The sequence below is a fragment of the Mus pahari genome, chromosome 18 (assembly GCF_900095145.1).
Source record: "Mus pahari chromosome 18, PAHARI_EIJ_v1.1, whole genome shotgun sequence".
Classification (NCBI taxonomy): domain Eukaryota; kingdom Metazoa; phylum Chordata; class Mammalia; order Rodentia; family Muridae; genus Mus; species Mus pahari.
In genome coordinates this window covers 23,268,276-23,288,222 of record NC_034607.1, presented here as the reverse complement: position 1 = coordinate 23,288,222, position 19,947 = coordinate 23,268,276, and the positions used below count along the sequence as shown (strand labels likewise).

At 53.3% G+C, this 19,947-nt stretch overlaps 3 protein-coding genes across 6 annotated transcripts in view; 2 read left to right on the top strand and 1 right to left on the bottom strand.

Annotated features, from left to right (window-relative positions):
• Positions 1-1,526, top strand: part of Dpp9 (dipeptidyl peptidase 9) — a 31,187-nt gene extending 29,661 nt beyond the window's left edge. The window contains exon 21 of one of the 4 annotated variants that reach the window (XM_029531523.1): positions 743-1,526. In XM_029531523.1, coding sequence (XP_029387383.1) covers positions 743-835 — 93 coding nt within the window. In that variant the 3' untranslated portion in view covers positions 836-1,526. The remainder of the gene's footprint in view (positions 1-742) is intronic. The other 3 variants (XM_029531526.1, XM_021218502.2, XM_029531524.1) reach the window with 3 other exon arrangements.
• Positions 1,527-4,376: 2,850 nt separating this feature from the next.
• On the top strand, positions 4,377-11,072 carry Mydgf (myeloid derived growth factor). The gene is made up of 6 exons (XM_021218515.1): positions 4,377-4,573; positions 5,447-5,497; positions 8,652-8,713; positions 9,351-9,432; positions 9,898-9,970; positions 10,624-11,072. Exons 1-6 carry the CDS (start codon positions 4,421-4,423, stop codon positions 10,701-10,703), a joined length of 501 nt encoding a protein of 166 aa, XP_021074174.1. The 5' UTR covers positions 4,377-4,420; the 3' UTR covers positions 10,704-11,072.
• Positions 11,073-14,234: 3,162 nt separating this feature from the next.
• Tnfaip8l1 (TNF alpha induced protein 8 like 1) overlaps positions 14,235-19,947 on the bottom strand; it is a 12,267-nt gene continuing 6,554 nt past the window's right edge. The window contains exon 2 of the mRNA XM_021218514.1: positions 14,235-16,465. Coding sequence (XP_021074173.1) covers positions 15,900-16,460 — 561 coding nt within the window. The 5' untranslated portion in view covers positions 16,461-16,465 and the 3' untranslated portion in view covers positions 14,235-15,899. The remainder of the gene's footprint in view (positions 16,466-19,947) is intronic.

The following is a 19,947-nucleotide window of genomic DNA, read 5'->3' as shown; positions in this document are numbered from 1 at the left end:
TGTTCATTCCCGTCTTTACTGACCAGCCTGTGCCAGTGGTCACCACATCCCAGGTTGCATCAGTGACAGCACCTCATGACTACCCCTCAAATGAGACCCCAGTTTTGATGAACCCACTTGGCTATAGGCATGGGAGTGACCCTCAATGATTAGACCCAAGAGCAGTTGCCTGGGGGGGGGGGCATTTAAAGGTCCAGGACTGAGTGAGTTGGTGAGGACCGAGGCCCAGGGAGCCCCAGACCCAGGCACCGCCATGAGAGTGTGAGCCCTGAGATTTGGGGCCTTGCTGGGGGGAGCCTTGTTGGCGAGGGGTGGGGCTTACTGCCAAGGCAGGTCTTCAGCCCTGAGGTGGGGAGACGATATCAGTGTGTGGGTGGACTGTGGGGGATACCAGACAATCAGGACAGTAGAGGAGCGGGGATCCTTCTCTGAAGAAGGTCACGACGTTGCTTTCCCTAACTGTGAGAAGCTCAGGGACCTGGGGTTTGGGTGGGGTTGGTGTCCTCAGACTTGTCCATGAATGGATTTATAGCAGGCAACAGAAGCGGGTTTTCAGCTTTCCCCCACATCACATGTGGCTGGCGACTGTGGTCTGTGGAAGAGACCCACTCACCGTAGACCCAGTGCCACAGTAACTATGTCACCAAGGCCTCAGTCCTATGTGGCCAGCCATTAGAGAACCGCCCCAGGGGTGCAGTGGGGTCTCCAGGTGGGCCTGACCACAGCCCTGCCTCTTCTGCAGATCTACCCAAACGAGAGACATAGCATTCGCTGCCGTGAGTCTGGAGAGCATTACGAGGTGACGCTGCTGCACTTTCTGCAGGAACACCTGTGACCTCAGCCCGACTCCTTACGCCACTGCTGCTTTTCTTGCGTTTTTGTAATCCTTTCATTTTTGAAGCTTCCAATTTGCTTGCTGCTGCTGCTGCCTGGGGGCCAGGACAGAGGCAGTGGCGGCCCCCACACCGCCCTCCTCGAGCTGGTGAGGAGAAGCCGCCACTGAGCCCACAACCTCCACCAGACTGCCATGGCCCCGAACCTGCAGCACCATCCCAGCGCAGAAGCATGTGCCTGCCACCTGCTGCCCCCTGCAGAGTCATGTGTGTTTGTGGTGGGCATTTTAAATAATTATTTAAAAGACAGGAAGTAAGTGGTACCGAGAAATGAAACTGAAGGTACAGCACTGGGCGTCTGGGGACCCCACGCTCTCCCAACGCCCAGACTATGTGGAGCTGCCAAGCCCCTGTCTGGGCACCTTCTGCCCCGCCTGTCTGCTGCCCGGATCCTCCTCACTTACCACCTAGGGGTGTCAGGGTCGGGAGTAGGACCTGTCCTGACCTCAGGGTTATAGCCCTTCCCCACTCCCTCCTATGAGAGTTCTGGCATAAAGAAGTAAAAAAGAAAAAGAAAAAAACAAACAAACAAAAAAACCAAACCACCTCTACATATTATGGAAAGAAAATATTTTTGTCAATTCTTATTCTTTTATAATTATGTGGTATGTAGACTCATTAAACAATTCCAGATGAAAATGGTGCCGCAGCGAGGCTCCTTCTCAAGTGGCGTTGGCTGGAGGACAGCGGGATTGCAGGGGGCTCTGTGGGCCCTTGGGGTGTCAGGTGGGGACTGGGGACAGGTGATGGGAGGGTGGGGTGGGTACAGTGCTCAGGTGAGCTCCAGCCCAGCACTTGGGAGGCAGAACCAGGTGTATCTCTGTGAGTTCAAGACCAGCTCTGTCTACAGAGGGAATTTCATGACAGCCAAAGCCACACAGAGAAACCCTGCCTTGAAGATCAATAATATTACAGAAAACAAATATCAAAAATGAAAGACTTCCTCGTAGGAAATCTCACGTGGGTCAGCTGGTCTTTCCTGCCAGGCTCTGTCCTGGAGGAAGCATACAGATGGCCTCTGTGGTTAGTGAAAGAAATAGTCCATTCCTTCTCATTCCAAAGGCGTGTAGGCAACAGAAACGGAGCTCATGAGATGGCTCAGCGAGTTAAAACGCTGGCTGCCAAGCCTGACATCCGAAGTGTGATCTCCACAACCCATCTGGGTCAGAGACTGGCCCTGCAAGCTGCCCTCTGCCCTCCACACACAGAAGAAATACTGGAAAGGGACAACTAACATTGAAGGAAGAGGATGGGAAGGGACCAAGAGCAAGCGGGCGGTGTGAGTGCTCGGATGGAAGCCCAGGGACAACACTGCTCTGAGGTGGGACAGTGTCCCAGCGGAAGGGCATCCTGGGAACCACCTAGTTCTGAGAGGAAGTCTCCTCAGCAGAGGCAATGGGGCTCTTGGGGGAAGAAGGTATCCTCAGCTGAGCTGAGGAGCTCAGGAGCCTCGCTCCTCTGCCTCTTTTCTTCTTGGCTTCTTCTGAGGAATGAATCACACCAGGCAGAAAATACCATGAAAGAAATTTATTGAGGAGTTCAGGGACAGCTGCCCTTTGTCTCCCGGTAGCAGACAGCTGGGAATTGGACCAAGGGGGCAGTGTTTGGATTGCTGAGAGGGGCAGAGCTTTTCAGGGCAGAGATGTCCCGATTGAGGATTGGTGGAATTTCCGGTGCTGAGCTCGGGGAGGCTCAGTGATTGGTGGGCTTTTTTGGGGGGGTCGGGAGGGGTGGATCTCAAGGGACTAGTGGGTTTTCCTGCTCAGCGATTGGTGGCTTTTTTTCACCGCCTTTTCCCTGCATCAAGTCCATGGCTAAGGGTGAGCAGTCCTTCCTGGCTGCAGCCAGCTTTGGCCTTAGCGACATCTCTGTGGGGCTGCTGGGGGGGCAGAGAGGCAGAGAGGCAGAGAGGCAGAGAGGCAGGGAGGCAGGGGGGGGGGGGGGGGGGGGGTGAGGGAGGCAGGGGGGGAGGGAGATGAGCCACTGTGGACAGCTCCTGTGAGGGTTGCAGGCTGAGATGTCACCGGTGCTGCCATTGCTGACAGCACTTGTGGGACACTTTACTGCAGCAGCCCATAGGCTGGGGTGGGAAGGAGGACCCTGCCACTGCTTTGATGGTTTCTCTGGTGCCCTGCTCAGGGACTACAGGAGAACTGGGATGGGGCAGGCTAGGGTGGCATCAGCAGGGAAGAGGTACTTGTAACTAGCCCAGTGCTTGTAACTAGATTGAGGATCCCTTGGCCCTAGTTTTAAAAGTTAACATATTTATTTTCTGTTGTGCAAGGCTGCTTGCCCCGGCTCACGTGTAGCTTTTAGGAGTCAGTTCTGCCATCATCTAGTTCCCAGGGGTGAAGGACGGTCAGTTGTCATGGCTGCAAGCCCCTTTACTCACTATCCCATCTCGCTGGCCAGCGGAAAGATGGGAAACTTAATCAGCAGCAGAGGGCTGGCCGGGCATGCTCTAGGTCCGGTAACGGCATAGCAACACCTGTGACACACAGGAAGCTGCAAAACCGGAAGAGTCCACTTTTAAAGTATTGCTAGTATTATATTATTTTCATGTGTGTATGGCAGTTTGCCTGCATGCATGTCTGTCTGTGCACCACATGCATACCTGGTACCTGCAGAGGCCAGAAGATGACATCCGATCTCTTGGAACTAGAGTTTAAAAAAGTTGTGAACCACCATGTGGGTGCTGGGCCTCAAATCTTGGTCCTCTATAGAACAGCCAGTGCTCTTAATTGCTGAGCCATCACTCCAGCCCTCATAATAAAATATTTTTGAATAAAACTTAAAATATGCCGGCCAGTGGTGGGGCATTCCTTTAATCCCAGCACTTGGGAGGCAGAGACAGGCGGATTTCTGAGTTCGAGGCCAGCCTAGTCTACGGAGTGAGTTCCAGGACAGCTAGGGCTACACAGAAGCCCTGTCTCGAAACCCACTCCCCCTCAAAAAAACAAAAATAAACTTAAAAAATATATATATAAAAAGTAAAATATTTTACAAAACGAAAAACAATCAGCAGGTGGTGGTGGAGGCCTACGCCTTTAATCTCAGCACTCAGGCGGCTGACTCAGGCAGATCTCTTGAGTTCGGGGCTAGCCTGGAGAGAGTTCCAGGACCCTGTCTCGAAACCAAAGCCAAAAAAAAAAAAAAAAAATAGACAAATAAAAGTGAAATAAACCATATTTATTAACCAATGGATAATCTAACAAAATTAAACACTGTCAACCCCCATGTTGTGCTGAAGTGAGTCCGGGAGCCCATTTAAGTGAGATATAAAAATATCCGGGGGATAAAGGCAAATGTTACCTGCAAACTGACCCAAACAACGCTGAGACGAAGTCTCCACCAGAGCACCCGCTACCGCCAATCAGAGGCGCAGTAGAGCATCACGTGCCAATCCGAGTCCCGCCCCAGCATGGCAGCCAAATCGGGCGGGGCGACGATGTCACCGTTCGGCGCTGACGTGTCCCGCGCGTGTCACTCCACGTTCGCGAGCGCCTGCGCATTGCCCCGGAAGCAAGATGGCAGCCCCCAGCGGAGGCTTCTGGATCGCGGTGCTCCTGGCGGCCGCGGCGCTGAAATTGGCGGCCGCTGTGTCCGAACCCACCACCGTGCCATTTGACGTGAGGCCCGGAGGGGTGGTGCATTCGTTCTCGCAGGACGTTGGACCCGGGGTACGTGCTAAGCCTCCTGCCCGGGATCGATGCCTAGGGACTGCCGATCAGGTGGTCCTGGAGATCGATCAGAGTGGTAGGGGCAGGGTTACCTGAAGAAGGGACCTGGCTGCCTCGTCTGTCTTCTGTCAGTCACTCCCTACCTGCAAAGCGACTTCCCCCTGTCCATCTCGTTGTAGAAAGGGGAAAGCTGGTTGATGAGAGCAGCGGATCTAGGGGACTGGTTATGCAGGTCGCACGCGGGTTACTCACTGAACTCGGACTAGAGAGAGCACCCCAAGCCTTACATCAACTCTCCTTACAGCGAGCCAGCAGTCAACTTAGCCTCTGCCCGCCCCAGCTTGGCCTCTGTGCGACAGCTGGGTCCCTGGTGACCATCTCTTGAGAACATTACTATAGGCCTGTGCTTCCTGGCAGGTTTGTGTGTTGCAGGCAGGAAGCAGTGCAAGCTTGTACCAATCAGGAGCCCCAAGTACTGAGGGATGGAACCTAGAGTCTCACATAGGCAGAGCCAGTGTTCTGCCCCTGCCCTAGGCAGGGGCTCCACCCCTGAGCCACACCCCTAGCTCCTCAATAGGGGATTCTAGGTGGGACTCCACCCCTGAGTCACCCTCCCAGCCCCTCACTGATGGATTCTAGACAGGCTCAACCCTTGACCTTCGGGCAGGGGCTGATGTATATGCCAGTCCTCTTTGATCTGTTTTACATCAGGGCAGCACCTTGCTAAGTCACCCAGGCAAGCTTATGTCTGCCTCAGCGTCCTGGATACCAGAGATGATGTGCATATACAGGACCATGCCCAGTATGCTAGGGTCTTGGTTCTGGGTATTGAGATCTTTGCCCTTCAGCCTCCTTCTATTTTTCCTTCTACAGAACAAGTTTACGTGCACGTTCACCTACGCTTCCCAAGGAGGGACCAACGAGGTAAGCTCCTCAGGGTGTCATATGACTGGTGTCAAGGGAAAGTGGCCGGACTCCTGAGGCTCAGAAGTCCCAGTTCCTTGAGCCTGAAGGACTGCTAGGTGCCTTGGCTTTCTGCCTAATGGAGTCAGCAGCCCACAGTGCCCATCCCTGACTCTTAGTCTATGTGTAATCAGTGAGCCACCAGATTGCCTGGGACAGTCCTCGGGGCAGCCCGTAAGCGGACAAGAGGCGTAAGCGGACAAGAGGGCCAATACCTCAGTAGCACCCAGGGCATCGAGGAGGACTGTTATGAGGTTAGCTGCCTGCACACTCTGGGAGACAAGTGCCCCACACAGGTTAGTTAGTTCATTCAGTGGAAATGCTGGTATCTCCGGAACCTTGAACATGAATGTTCTGAGCAGAGCGTTCTATGGGAGCAATGAGTGGAAGTGTCTTAGTGTCCATGGATGGGCAGGGGTGCACAGCACCTCAACAGTAGGAATATCACACACCCGTGAACAAGAGGGTTGTGTATGGCATGAAGAGCGATAACAGCCCTGTTCGTGGCATCGAATGAGTGAGTTTATTATGTACGTAGCAAATAAGGAAAAGAAATGGAGAGGCTACAGACAGCAAAACCACCTTCAATGAAGTAACCAGCACGCAGTGACCACAGAGGCCCGAGGGGGCATCGGAACTCCTGGAACCGGAGTTACATTTGTGAGCCACCATGTGGATGCTGGGAATCAAACTCAGGTCCTCTGCAAGAGCAGCCAGTGCGGTAACCACCGAGCCATCTCTGCCAACCCTTGGTTCGTGAATGAGAAGAAACCATCTGAGGAAGCAAGAGCACTGAGGCATGGGCAGTCAGCTGGAGAGGCCGTGGGCGAGCGAGCCCCTAGGAACCAGCTCCCAGCCTGTACTCTCCCCTATAGGCAGGGTTTTTAAGCATGTGCGTGTGGTTGGATGGGTGGGTGTATACTCGTGTGTTTTGCTCTCCGAGGTTAGAGGAGCTGGGGTTATTGCGTGGTGGTGAGCTGCCCTGTGGGTGCTGGGAACTGAACATGGGCATTCTACTTAGACTCACTACTGCTGTGATGAGTCACCGTAAGCAAGGCAGGCTGGGTGGAAAGTGCGGGTTCAGCTCGCACCTCCGCATCACTGAAGGGACCCAAGCAGGGCAGGAACCTGGAGGCAGGAGCTGATGCAGAGGCCATGAGGGATGCTGCTTACTGGCTTGCTCCTCATGGCTTGCTCAGCCTGCTCTCTTAGAGAACCACCAGCTCAGAGAGGGCTCCACCAACAGTGAGCTGGGCCCGCCCCCACTGATCACTAGTCAAGAAAATGTCCTGGGGGCTGGTGGAAAGTCTGATTTTATGGAGGTGGTTTCTCACCTGAGGACTCCTCCTCCCCTGTGACTCTAGCTTGCCGAGTTGAGATGAAACTGTACAGGACGGCAGGTCGGCAAAGGCAGATCCCACTTCCAGAACCAGTTTCCCAGTGAGCTCAAGGGGAGTGTGACAGTGACGATCTCTGTTACAAGGAAAGTGGCACTGACACCACCCCAGTCTAGAGGGACCTCAGTGAGAGACAGAGACGCAAGTCACGCTGTGGGATTCCATTGCACGAAGTATCCAGGACAGGAGCCCTGAGACAGGAAGTGGATGTGCTGGGCTAGAGAGAGGCTTGAGGGGAGGCTCAGCATGGGGATGCCCTTTGGACTGATGGAATGTTCTAGATGCATGGTAGTGATGGCTGCACTATGGACTAGACTTCACAGGTTGTGTGCTTTAATGTGAATGATCCAGGGGATGGAAATTTATTCTGTGAGAGGTTTTAGGGTTTGGCTATGCCAGAGATTAAATGGCTATAAGAGGGTCCAGTAGTAGGATGGATGGCAGCTCTCTTGTGGCTGAGGCAGGAGGATCTGGAGTTCACAGTCATTCTTCACTTCACAGAGAGCTCAAGGACAGCCTGAGCTACACAAGACTGTCACTAAAGAAAAAGCAAGGTGTGGACCCCCCGAGCAGCGTTTCTCAGATGGGCTATTTTCAGACTGCAGAGGCTCTGGAGCAGCCGTGTCAGGAATTAGCAGATCTGTGGAGTTGGCAGGAGCCGCTCAGAGCTGGCCCCTGGCCTTGGCATGAGTACACTTAGGTCTCAGGGCTTCACTTCGGGGAGAATACACACAACTTGCTTCAGGGTGCCCTTGTAATGGACACAGGTAGTTCATGGCCATGAGAGCCCCCCTTGGGAGGGGCAGTGATGGGCGTCCTTGGGCAAGGGCTGGCAACCAGGGCTGGAAATACTCTGAGAACTGGCTAGTTGTTTTGGGATTTTGTTCTTGTTTTTGACTTTTACGTTTTAATTTTATGTATATGATTTTTACATGCATGAATGTCTGTGCACCAACTGCATACCTGGTGCCTGTGGAGACCGAAAAAGGACCTCAGGTTTTCTGTAACTAGTTACAGATGGCTGTGAGCCACTGTGTGGGTGCAGGTAATAGAACTCTGGTCCTCTGAAAGAGCAGCCTGGGCTCTTAGGTACAGAGCTGTCTCTCCAGCCCTGGCTGGTTCTTGGCTTTGGTTTTGGTTGATTGTGTTGGATTGTTGGCTTTTGATAGACGCATGTAGCCCAGGCTGGATCCCTACACTTTATGTAGCTGAGACTAAATCCTAGTTGTCCTGAGTGCGGGGTGCTGGGGTGACAGACATTCGCATTGTCCATGTGCAAACCACAGACATTCTCTACTGTGCATGCGCACACCACGGTCCATGCAGGATGAGTGGGAACAGGCTGTGTGCTGGTCCTGCGACCCTAAGGAAGCTGTCAGTGAGTGTGTTGGCACCAAGACACTGGACAGAGGAGGGAAGGGAGAGGAAGATGGGAGAGAGCAAGCAGGGCCTGGGGAGTCTGGTCAGGAATGGAGCTAGAGCCCCATGCTACACACTGATCCACAGTTCCCAACTGAATTTAGACAGGGTCTTACTGTTGCCGCTTGTTCTCAAGATGTCTTACAGGTAAAAAAGTGACTGGATAGTGCCCTCCACCATCAGGGCAGTGGTTGTGGCGCTAATGTAGGATGCAGAGTCTAGGAGGGACCATGTGTAGCAGGCCTTGCGAAGAGGCTAGCCACCTGTCCTTGCTCACCAAGCCTGTCCTCTCTCCCCAGCAATGGCAGATGAGCCTGGGGACAAGTGAAGACAGTCAACACTTTACCTGTACCATCTGGAGGTGAGCCGCTGTGCACATGCTGGGCTGGAGGTTCTCTCTCTCTCTCTCTCTCTCTCTCTCTCTCTCTCTCTCTCTCTCTCTCTCTCTCCAGCTACTTTGCATGCACACATCACGGTCCATGCAGCACGAGTGGGAACAGGGTGGGCAGTGGTCCTGCAACCCCAAGGAAGCTCCAGTGTGTGTGTTGGCACCACGGCCCTGGTCAGAGGAGGGAAGGGAGGGGAAGATGGCAGAGAGTAGGCAGGGGCCTGGGGAATCTGGTCACACAGCAGGAAGTCACCAAAGCGCTGCTGATTCTCTTGTTCAGTTTTGGGAAAGCAGAACCTGGGATACCAGGAGCTCAAGGCCAGTCCTGGCCACATAGTTAGTTGAGGGCCATTCTGGGCTACTTCAGACCCTGTCTCAAAAACCAGTCTTAAAACAAAAAAAGAAAGTATACAGCAGAAGATAGCCCTGACCCCAAAGCTGTCATCTCTCCCTTCCCCACTCCTGGCACCCACAGACCTACTTCCTACCCCTGGCTTTGGCATCCTGGAGATTTACCACCATGGAGTCCCATGTCACCAGGCTCTTTCCGGGGCCCCAGTTGGGTCCTCTCCCCCTCCCCCACCCCTGTGCTAACTCTGTCTTTCCACAGGCCCCAGGGGAAATCCTACCTCTACTTTACACAGTTCAAGGCTGAGTTGCGAGGTGCTGAGATCGAGTATGCCATGGCTTACGTGAGTGTTGGTCATGGTGACCCGAGGACAAAGGGACCTGCAGAGCCCCAGATACCATTCACTGCAGGGGACAGGGCCCCATGTCACTCAGCCACCCTGTTGACCCCTAGGGCTCCCACCCAAGTTGAGAGCATCAGCAGGAGGCCCACTATGTGGGTGGTCCCTGCAGAGTGGCTGGAGGAGCCAGGGTGGCCTCAGTCAGCTCCTGTCCCTCGGGCAGTCAATGATAGGCTCGTCCCTCAGAGCATCAGTGCCCTCTGCAGCCTCACCAAGTGTGGTTTTGGGAACCAAGGTGACAGACCCACTGCTTGGGCTTTGCTGGGACTACTCCCTGGGAATACCACACCCACCCTAGCAAGCATGCCTGGCTTTAGGCCACAGTGCCCAGGAGACAAAACTGAGGGGACTAGAGGGGACTGCTCTCTTCATGATGTGTGTCTGCTCAAGTGTTCTGTTTTATTTTAGTCCAAAGCTGCATTTGAGAGAGAGAGTGATGTCCCCCTGAAAAGTGAGGAGTTTGAAGTGACCAAGACAGCAGGTAGGTGAAGGTGGGTCCCAGCAGGCAGAAGGTACGCCTATGCCCAGCAAGAGCCCTTTGAAGAGAGGTGGAGGAGGGTCCTCATGCCTGTGCACTGCAGATCAGAAACTGTCTCAAGAAATGGCTGCGGGCTAAATACAAGATGAACCCTGTGTCTAGATTGTTCCAGCCAGTTTAGTTCACAGCATCCTAGTCGCCAGTACTGGTCTACCTTCTGTTGCTGTGACAACACAACTGAGGCAGGCTGCTGCATAAAGCAAAAAAGAACCATTCAGTGCCCAAGTCTAGAGGCTCAAGTGCACCAGAGCACCTCTGTTAGACTCTGTGAGGACCTGGTGAGGGAGACACTGGCAGAGCCAGGGAAGACAGTCCACATCGTCACAAGAGCCCACTCAAGGCTTCACTGGGGAACTCTAGACAGAGGCTCCATGCCTGCTACACCCCCAGCTCCCTCATAGGGGGCTGTCAAAGGGGGATCCTCAGCAGGGACTCCACCCTCAGCTAGCCCTCTTTGTAGTTCCCCAGGCAGGCCAGGATATCCTTGTGCCACACTGCCTGGCTCTGCAGTTTTCTACTCTCATCCACCTCGCGCCCTGCCAGCCCTCGCCTCTGCTGGCACTCTCCATCAGGGTTTAACTGCTTGTGTCTTGCAGTGTCTCACAGGCCTGGGGCCTTCAAAGCTGAGCTCTCCAAGCTGGTGATCGTAGCCAAGGCAGGACACTCGGAGCTGTGACCCTCACCTGCCAGGGGCCTTCATGTCCTCTTTCCTCAGGCACACTGACCCGGACTACTTGTCTAGGGCGCTGGTTCCTATAGGAGCCGCCCTGCCCTGCACAGGTCACACTGTGTCACTCCGCAGAACTCTCTGAGCCCGGTCACCTGTTTTGCCAGGGAAGATGCAGGACATGTGCGGGATGGGATGGAAGGACTTCCTGGCTTTCCTGAAGTCAAGACGTGGTGTGGTTTCCCCTCTGAGCCGCAGATGAGTGTCCCCATCCCAGGACCACTTTCTAACCCCATCCAAGGCAGCGCCACTCAGAAGGATGGGAAAGGATAGAACAAATAAATAAATAAGTAGCCACCTTAGTGGAGGCTCTGTGGGGTCAGGACTCAGACATGGATTCTCACCGTTTTCTACAATAGCAGCAGCAGGTGCAGGCACGTGGCCTCTCCTAATAGTGACTGTTACATGGGTACCAGCACAGTGGGTCACAAGGCAACCATTGACTTTGTGCCCAGAACTAGTCACTCTCTTAAACACAATGTTGCCTTGAATCCACACTGTGTTCTCTAGACCACTGTCCCCACAGATTCTGGATTCGGGCTTTTGAAGTCAGATGGAAGCAACATGTTTTTAGCTTTATCTTATGCTGTGTGTGTGAGAGAGAGTGTGTGTGTGTGAGAGAGAGAGTGCTGTGAATCTGTGCTATTTGTGTGTGTGTACGAGAGTGTGTGTGTGTGAGAGAGAGAGAGAGAGAGAGTGATGTCAATCTCTGCGTTTGTGTGTATGTGTGTGTGAGAGCGAGAGTGTGTGTGAGAGAGAGTGTGTGTGTGTGAGAGAAAGAAAGCGTGTGTGAGTGTGAGAGAATGCTGTGAATCTGTGCTGTTTGTGTGTGTGTGTGTGTGTGTGTGTGAGAGAGAGAGAGAGAGAGAGAGAGAGAGAGAGAGAGAGAGAGAGAGAGAGAGAGAGAGCTGTCAATCTCTGCTGTTTGTGTGCCAGTGGAAACAAGAGGGCATTGCATCCCCTGACACTAGAGTTACAGGTGGTTGTGAACCACCTGTGGGTGCTGGGAATTGAACCTGGGTCCTCTGCAAGAGCGACCAATTCTCTTAACTGCTGAGCTACCTTTACAGCCCTAGTAAGAAATCTCTACATACATACATACATACATACATACATACATACATAAAGCAAAGGGCTGGTGAGATGGCTCAGTGGTTAAGAGCACTGATTGCTCTTCCAGAGGTCCTGACCTCAATTTCCAGCAACCACATGGTAGCTCACAAGCATCTGTAATGGGATCCGATGTCCTTTTCTGGTGTGTCTGAAGATAGTGACAGTGTACTCATATAAATAAAATTTTTAAATCTTTACAAAAAAAAAAAAATCAAACCACCTGAAGCCAAAGAACCCTACATAAGCTCTATAAAGTGTCTAAGCCTTTCAGAGGGACCTTGGGGCCCTCCAGCTTTGCCTTTGGGCCTGACATCTGGCTGGACATCCAATGAGGGACTGGGGCTGCCAGCCAGGCCTGTGCCTCAGGCAGATCTGCAGGGGTGCTACACCCTCATGCACGTGTGTGCATGTGTGTTATCCCACAGCAAGGGCCAAATGCCCCCTTTGCTGCCCCTTCAGCCATTAGGTAAAGACAAGGGGATCACCGGGCAGTAGTGGTGCACGCCTTTAATCCCAGCACTAGGGAGGCAGAAGCAGGGGGATTTCTGAGTTTGAGGCCAGCCTGGTCTACAGAGTGAGTTCCAGGACTATACAGAGAAACCCTGTCTCACAAAAGACAAAAAAAAAAAAAAAAAGGGCAATCTCTGTGAGTTGGAGGTTAGCCTGGGCTACACATCGAGTCCTAGGACTGCACAATGGGACTCTACCACAAGAAAGTGGAGCTGACCTTTAAGACCTGAGGATACTTCACACTGCTATACCCTGGGAAGGACAACCATCAGTGGTGCCTTAGGGGCCTGAGGTTCCAGGGGCTCTGGAGCAGCGATGTAGGTGGTATAATCCAAGCCCTCAAACCCCTAGGTAAGGACACGGGATGATGTGAAGGCCAGGCTACGCGGCTCCTGTGCGCCTTTCAGAGTCCACAGTTGTTACCAAGGATACAGAGTAGGTAGAAGTGGGTGCTAGGGGGCTGGTGAGATGGCTCAGTGGGTAAGAGCACCCGACTGCTCTTCCAAAGGTCCGGAGTTCAAATCCCAGCAACCACATGGTGGCTCACAACCATCTGTAACAAGATCTGACACCCTCTTCTGGAGTGTCTGAAGACAGCTACAGTGTACTTACATATAATAAATAAATAAATCTTTAAAAAAAAAAAAAAGTGGGTGCTAGGACACATTAGCCCTTTAATATGTTTCTGGGGGGAAATGTTGGAAATGAACCAAACACCTCAGGTATGGGAGGGCAGTGATTCCCCAGAGCCACATCCAGACCCTTAGATCATCTTACTGAAAGCCATAGCCACCGGCCTGTGATGTGGAGCTAAGGGGGTGTAGTGGAACCTGGTGGGGGAGCCTACCCCCATTCTGTTATCCCTGGGCTAGGCAGCTTAATCTGGGTCTGTGGGTGCTTGAGAGCCACGGAACACAGTCTCAGGTCACAGGACAACGTGTGGGACTTGCCTCTCCTTCCTTTCCGTTCCATCTCAGCAGTCCCACATCTGAGTCAAGTATATTTCTATCCCAAGACCAGAAGCACAGACCTGTGACCCTGAGCATCCAAACAGCCAAGTTCAAGCCACCCTGGGTATGGAACGCTAAAAAGGAAACGGCTGGGAGTGGGGTAGCTTGGTGCCAGAGCTTCTGTGTAGCATTCATGAGGCCCAGTGACACAAAATACTAAAAGCATGTTCCTGGTGTGCTCTGATGTTCTTCTCACCCTTGTGAAAACAACAGCCCCCACAAAACTCTGACTGCTCCCTGTATTGATCCATTTGGTCAGCACAAGGGACAGCTGCATGCATGCTGGTGTTCCAGTTTCAAGACCCTGCCTTAGGCTTAAAAGTGAGAAAATCCCCTGTGGCGCTGGAATGGCGAGAAAGGCTGCAGGGACCTGAGCCCTCATCATCAGCCGGGGTCACAGAGAAGCTGCTGGAGCTATGACTGTAACAGAGCACTGTGGGGCTCAGGCTGGAATCCTAGCCAGCCCTGGGGATGCTGGGGCAGAAAATCATTAATTCCAGGCCAGCCTGGGTTACAGGGCAAAATATTGTCTTTTAAAAAAGAGTCTACGGCTGGAGAGAGAGGTGGTTCAGCGGTTAGGAGCACCGACTGCTCTTCCAGAGGTCATGAGTTCAGTTCCCAGCAACCACATGGTGGCTCACCACCATCTGTAATGCAATCTGATGCCCTCTTCTGGTGTGTCTGAGGACAGCTACAGTGTACTCATATAAATATAATAAATCTTTAAAAAAAAAAAAAAAGGAGTCTAAATTGGGCAGTGGTGGTGCACACCTTTAATCCTAGCACTAGGGAGGCATGAGTTCTGGACTAGCCTGGTCTGCAGAGTGAGTTCCAGGACAGCCAGAGCTCTTTGTACTTGCATCTGTCTGCATACACTGAAACACTGGGGCGGTGACTCCCGCCCGGCCCCACAGGCTCCAGGTTGTACACACTGCCCTAAATTCACTCAGCTCTGCACGGTCTGTGTCCTCTCCCAATGCCTCAGATAGCCTTCCCAACAGCAGCACTGCGTAACCGTTGTGCCAGCGCCTCCACAGACACGATCTTCACAGGGCTCAGGGGTCGTCCCCACGACATGCATGCTACCCCTGAGCCAAGCTCCTGACCCCTCACTGGGGGATTCTAGGTAGATCTACCAATGGCCACGCACCCAACCCTCACTGGAGGACTCTAGGCTGGGCTCCACCCCCGACCACGCCCACAAGCCCTCGCGGGGGGTGGGGTGGGGGGGTGGGGGGGAGGATTCTAGAGAACTAAGCCACACCTCAGCTAGGCACCTGTGTAGCTGAAGCCTGCTTTCCAAGGAAAGTACCAACTGGGTTAAGCCAGTTATGGTGTCTCACACGACCACAGGCACACTCAGTAGAGGCTGCAGGCTTTCACATGCGCAGTCAGTATCAGTTACAAACTCAGGCTACCATTCAAAGAGAAAAGATGGATTTGTTTCCCAAATATGGGATTATAATGTAACACATACTCGTGTCTCCAGTGGCTTTACCCTGGCCTGAAGCTGGGGACAGCCTCTGGGGTCCCCATGTTTCACAGAAAGTCCTGTACTATCGCTCAGTGAAGACCCCACATTTCCGCCCAATTAGCGGAAATGGTCAGTACCCTGCCATGTTTCCAAGCACCGGAAGCCGTGGTGTGGTTCTGTGTGGGTGTGTCCATGTGGCAGTCAGAGGCCTGCTTTCTAAGACTGGTTGTCTCCATCCACCACACAGATTTTGGGAAACTCCAGACATCAGGCTTGTTGGCAAGCATTCCTACATGCTGAGCCATCTCACCGGCTCTATTTATTTCTTCTCTTCAATGCCAGGGTCCAGTCCCCTAACAGGACCTCATATCCCAACACCGAAGTGTGCCTGGAGTCTCTCCTTTCCAAACGGTTGAGAGAAGCCATGGTCCGCTGCCCAGCATCTGTCTGCTGGTGTTCTTGGTTTGTAGTAGCATCACTCCTCAGTGCTCAGTGTCCTGCAGCATTGGCAGAGTGAGCCTTCCTGGGTCAACCTACATATAAGGACCTGTTGTAGCTGTCCAGTACTTATTCAACTCTAGTCTGGTACAACAAGAGTTTGAACTCCATTTTCTAAAGCAAGTCACCTTGGGAGGACCTGAGGCTTAGGAAACAAACATAGTCATTTGGCAGGGGTAAGGGTCAGGGGAGGACAAGTCTTGGCCTCCCAATTCTCCACAACCTTATCTGAAAGCCTGAGAATGCCCAGACAGTGGGGCGTTGGCACACACCAATCATCCAGCACTCTCGGAGGTGGGGGCAGGAGGCTCAGGAGGTCAAGGTCAGCCTTGGCTACATAGGGTGTTTGGGGTCAGCCTGGGCTACATGAGACCTGTCTCAGAAGTAAGAAGAGGAGGTGGGGAGAGGAAGCAGAAGCTAGACAAAAGCAGGTAAGTTACAGCAGGAGAGACAGAGGAGGGACTACCTCAGGCACAGGCAATTCTGTGTTCTTGGGGACCGTCACCAGTGGAGGATAGTCTCCAGGTGGCAGACTCCAGGTCAGATGCCACCCTCGTCCAACATTCTCCCAAGGCCATCGCAGATGCGGCACAGATGGCTCCGGTAGGGCTCTGCTGGGCTGTACAGCGCAGCCAGGAAGTCACCATTGGCAAAGTGACTGAAGATGTGATTGATGCGGCCGTGGGACTTGGCAGTGAGGTGCGGGCCAACAGCCTGGTGCAACAGGTCCCTGCACTCCAGCAGCCCAGTGGCCAGCACACGCCGGTCAAAGGTGAAGTCTACCTGGTGGAAGCTGAGGGCTGTCATGGCCAGGCTGCGGACGCGGCCCCGGAACCGCTGCAGCTGGGCCAGCTCACTGCTGTCCAGCTGGTCCGCCCGCAGCAGCACGGCCAGTTTCACGGCCACCTTCACCAGGTTCTTCATCACCCTCTGTGCCTCCTTCCGGCTGCGGGTGAACTCCTTAGTGGCCTGGTACAGTTCATCCAAGACCTCACTGCTGGTGTTGTCCACAAACACAGCCACCATAGCCTTGGAAGCCATCTTGCTGAGAACTTTCTTCTGGGCCTGCAGGGCCAGGCTCTTTGTGCTGAAGGTGTCCATGGGCCCTGTCAGGACGAACGACACAGTGCTCGGGTCAAAAACATGAATCTGGGGCTGGTGAGATGGCTCAGCGGGTAAGAGCACCCGACTGCTCTTCCAAAGGTCCGGAGTTCAAATCCCAGCAACCACATGGTGGCTCACAACCATCCATAACAAGATCTGACTCCCTCTTCTGGAGTGTCTGAAGACAGCTACAGTGTACTTACATATAATAAATAAATAAATCTTTAAAAAAACAAAAACAAACAAACAAACAAACAAAAAAACATGAATCTGGACGGGGCTTGGCACCATTCCTACTCCCCGGCAGGACGAACGACACAGTGCTTGGGTCAAAAACATGAATCTGGATGGGGCTTGGCACCATTTCTACTCCCCGGCAGCCAGCCTCTGGTTTCCTAGCTGGGAGCTGAGGCTTCCGATGGTTGCCATGGAGAAAGGAGCCAGGAAGTAGCCAAGAAGACAGGCTGGCTCACTCCTATGAAGCAGTCACCACTTTCTGCCCCACTACCCAGTTCAAGTATTTTTAGAATTTTCTCAAATGACAGTACTAAAAACCACGAGGAGTTCTTGTGCCCCTTCCCTAATAAACTTCTATACAACCCCCAAAGCCCTAACTGCAAACCCTTGCTTCTTTCCTAATAAACTCCTACATACCTTCCAGTGCCCAGGGTCCCTGACGCTTCCCAGCTCGGCCTGGGTACCTCCTCCTCTGGGAAACCATTTTAAGCATTCTTAAGCTGACCTGTGGGGTACTGCCTCTGAGCAGCACAGGGCTGCACAGCTGCAGGGCTCCCAGACCACAGAGAGGCAGCACAGGGCCTGCCCCCTCATCGCTGTGCTCTTGGGGGACTCCAGAACCCATTGGGAGTGAAGAAACTTGGAAGAATCCGAGTGTGGGACATGATAGGGTTGTCTCCAGACTGGGCCCAAGCTGTCCATCGCTCACCCTGTTCTGACGGCCAAGGGGACCAGCAATTCCACCCACCTACCCCCCGCCCCGAGACCACTCACTCACTCCCAGAGTCCCCTACAAAGCCTGCTTTTGTGTGAGCCCAAACCCCAGGAGAACGTCCCTCCCTGACCCCAGGCTCTTAGAGGTCAGGGCAGGCACAAGAAAGCTCTGTGTGCTTTCCTGCCCCTCTTGGCTCACCACCCCCGCTGTCTACCAGCCAGGGTCCGGACACTGCTGTTGACACAGGGCTACGTGGCAGCTTGGCGCCTGCCACGTGAACCTATTTCATCTCTTCGGCCAATGCCATTCTGCAACGAACAATGCCATGCCAAGTGGCCCCACGGGGAATGAATACAGAATGGTGGAATCTATCCCCTCCAAGTTCCACTGCACCACAAGGCCACACAGCAACAAAAGACAGTCTACCCCCTCCCCCGACTACCACCATCACATCCTTACACCTGAATCCTCCTGCCTCCTTCCCAATGTCTGTGAATGGTGCTGAGTCTGAGGTGGGCAGAACACTTGCCTGGTGCACAAAGCGCCGGGCTCTGTCCCCAGCTTTCTGAGATGGAGGCAGGAGTTCAAGGTCATCCACAGCTACACGGGGAGCTGGAGGCGAGCCTGGACCACCCGACCCTCTCAAAAGAGAAAAGAAAGGGAGAAATAACCCAGGACCCGGAGGGACCTCTCCAGCACCCTCGGTTTGTTTCCCAGTTGACACCGAACACAGGGCTGCTAGCAGAGGAGCAAAGTCTGCTGTCCCTGTTTGACTCAGAGGCTAGTTGACCCCAGGAGGAGGGTGACTATCTCTGAGCCTTGCTTTTCTCATAGACAAAGCTAAATCTGGACTCTATGGCTCAGAGGTGAAACTCGGTGTGTGGACGGACGGACGGACGGACGGACGGACTTCCGGAAGCAGGAAGAATGGCGGGGTGGCACAGCTGCAGGCAGTCTCCTGTCCAGGCCTTCCCAGCTCCGACTCAGCCGCCACCTGAGGCAGCCAGCTGCTGGCCTCTACTTCCTGTTCTGAAATCCATTGTTCTGACAGAAACTCCCCCATTGAAGCTCTGCTTCCTGCATGACAGCCAGGTTAGGCTTTTAGAACAGGGACTTTCCCAGGGAAGAGGTGCTGTGACCTTGGTCCCTGCCCATCCAGTGTCCTCTCAGCAACCAACCAAAGTCTGCAGCCAAAACAGCCTGCACTCCAGCTTCCAGAACAAAGCCCCAACACTCACTCAGTTGCTCAACTAGCCTAATAGGCATTTATAGAGCACCAGCTGTGTACCAAACACAGAAAGAGACCTTGTCTCTGACTTCTCAGGGTTCCTACGTCTGCCGTGTTCTGACCATCTTGACCCTGGAGTTGATTTTACAGGCCACATCAACCCCTCCAACCAACAGTTCATTTTTAAATGCATTTTTACTTTTTTTTTTTTTTCCAGACAGGGTCTCATATTATCCAGTCTGGTCTTGAACTCTTAATCCTCCTGCCTCAGACTCCCCACCGTGAGATGCTAAGTGTGCATAAACTGGATCTGGCTGGGACTCTAGGATTACCCCTGAAGAGGTCAGTTAAGTGGAGGGAGGAAACACAAGAACCCAATAAACAGGAAGAAAAAAGTAAGATTCGGGCACTGGGGATGGGAAAAGGCCACTATCAGGACAGGGGGACCAGATCTCAGCAGTGGAAGGCGCATGTGCAAAAGCCCTGGGGCAGAACCTTGTCCTCCGTTAGATCAGCCTGGATGCCTGAGCCCCACGCAGGTCACAGCTGGCTCTGAGGACCTAGCCCAGGCCTCACTCACCCTGTGGGAGCAACACTCATCTCCAAAATGAGAGCCCTGAGTCCTTTCCTGGACCCTGGGCCCCGGCTTAGACTTGGTATGGTTTTGTAAGTTTTTGTTTTGTCTGATGAGACAAAGCCTTGCCCTGTAGACCAGGCTGGCCTCAAACTCACACATACATGCCTGGAACTGCTTCCCGAGTGCTGGGATCAGAGGCATGTGCCACAATTCCCACAATTCCCAGCTCACCTAGACTTTTCCATGTCCCTTCAAACCCTATGTGAGTTTTCTTGTACTCTGAACCCTGTTGGTCACTGTAGCTCCCGGCACCCCAGTCCTGCTGGACACAGCACCCTCACTTACACAAGGTCAGATCACCCCTGACCCCCACTTTGCTATGGTCAGGTACAGCCCGGTATACAGCCCTGTCCCTCACAGGCACACCCTGGACTCACCAATCCATCATGGCCCCCACAACACAGCTGAGCACTTGCACAGTTGCAGAAGCTTCCCGAAGGCCTTTCCGAGCATTAAGGTCCAGGCTCAGAGGCACCTCCCTAACCCAGTTTCTGCTTTCTTTCTTTTTCTTTCTTTCTTTCTTTTTCTTTTTCTTTTTTTTCTTTTTTTGAGACAGGGTTTCTCTGTACAGCCCTGGCTGTCCTGGAACTCACTTTGTAGACCAGGCTGGCCTCAAACTCAGAAATCTGCCTGCCTCTGCCTCCCAAGTGTTGGGATTAAAGGCGTA

Bases quoted from the DNA above. Each gene is read 5' to 3' on its own strand.
- Mydgf (XM_021218515.1), top strand. From the start codon at position 4,421: ATGGCAGCCCCCAGCGGAGGCTTCTGGATCGCGGTGCTCCTGGCGGCC. The intron at 8,714-9,350 runs GTGAGCCGCTGT...GTCTTTCCACAG, and splicing joins TTTACCTGTACCATCTGGAG to GCCCCAGGGGAAATCCTACC. The intron at 9,971-10,623 runs GTAGGTGAAGGT...TGTGTCTTGCAG, and splicing joins TGAAGTGACCAAGACAGCAG to TGTCTCACAGGCCTGGGGCC.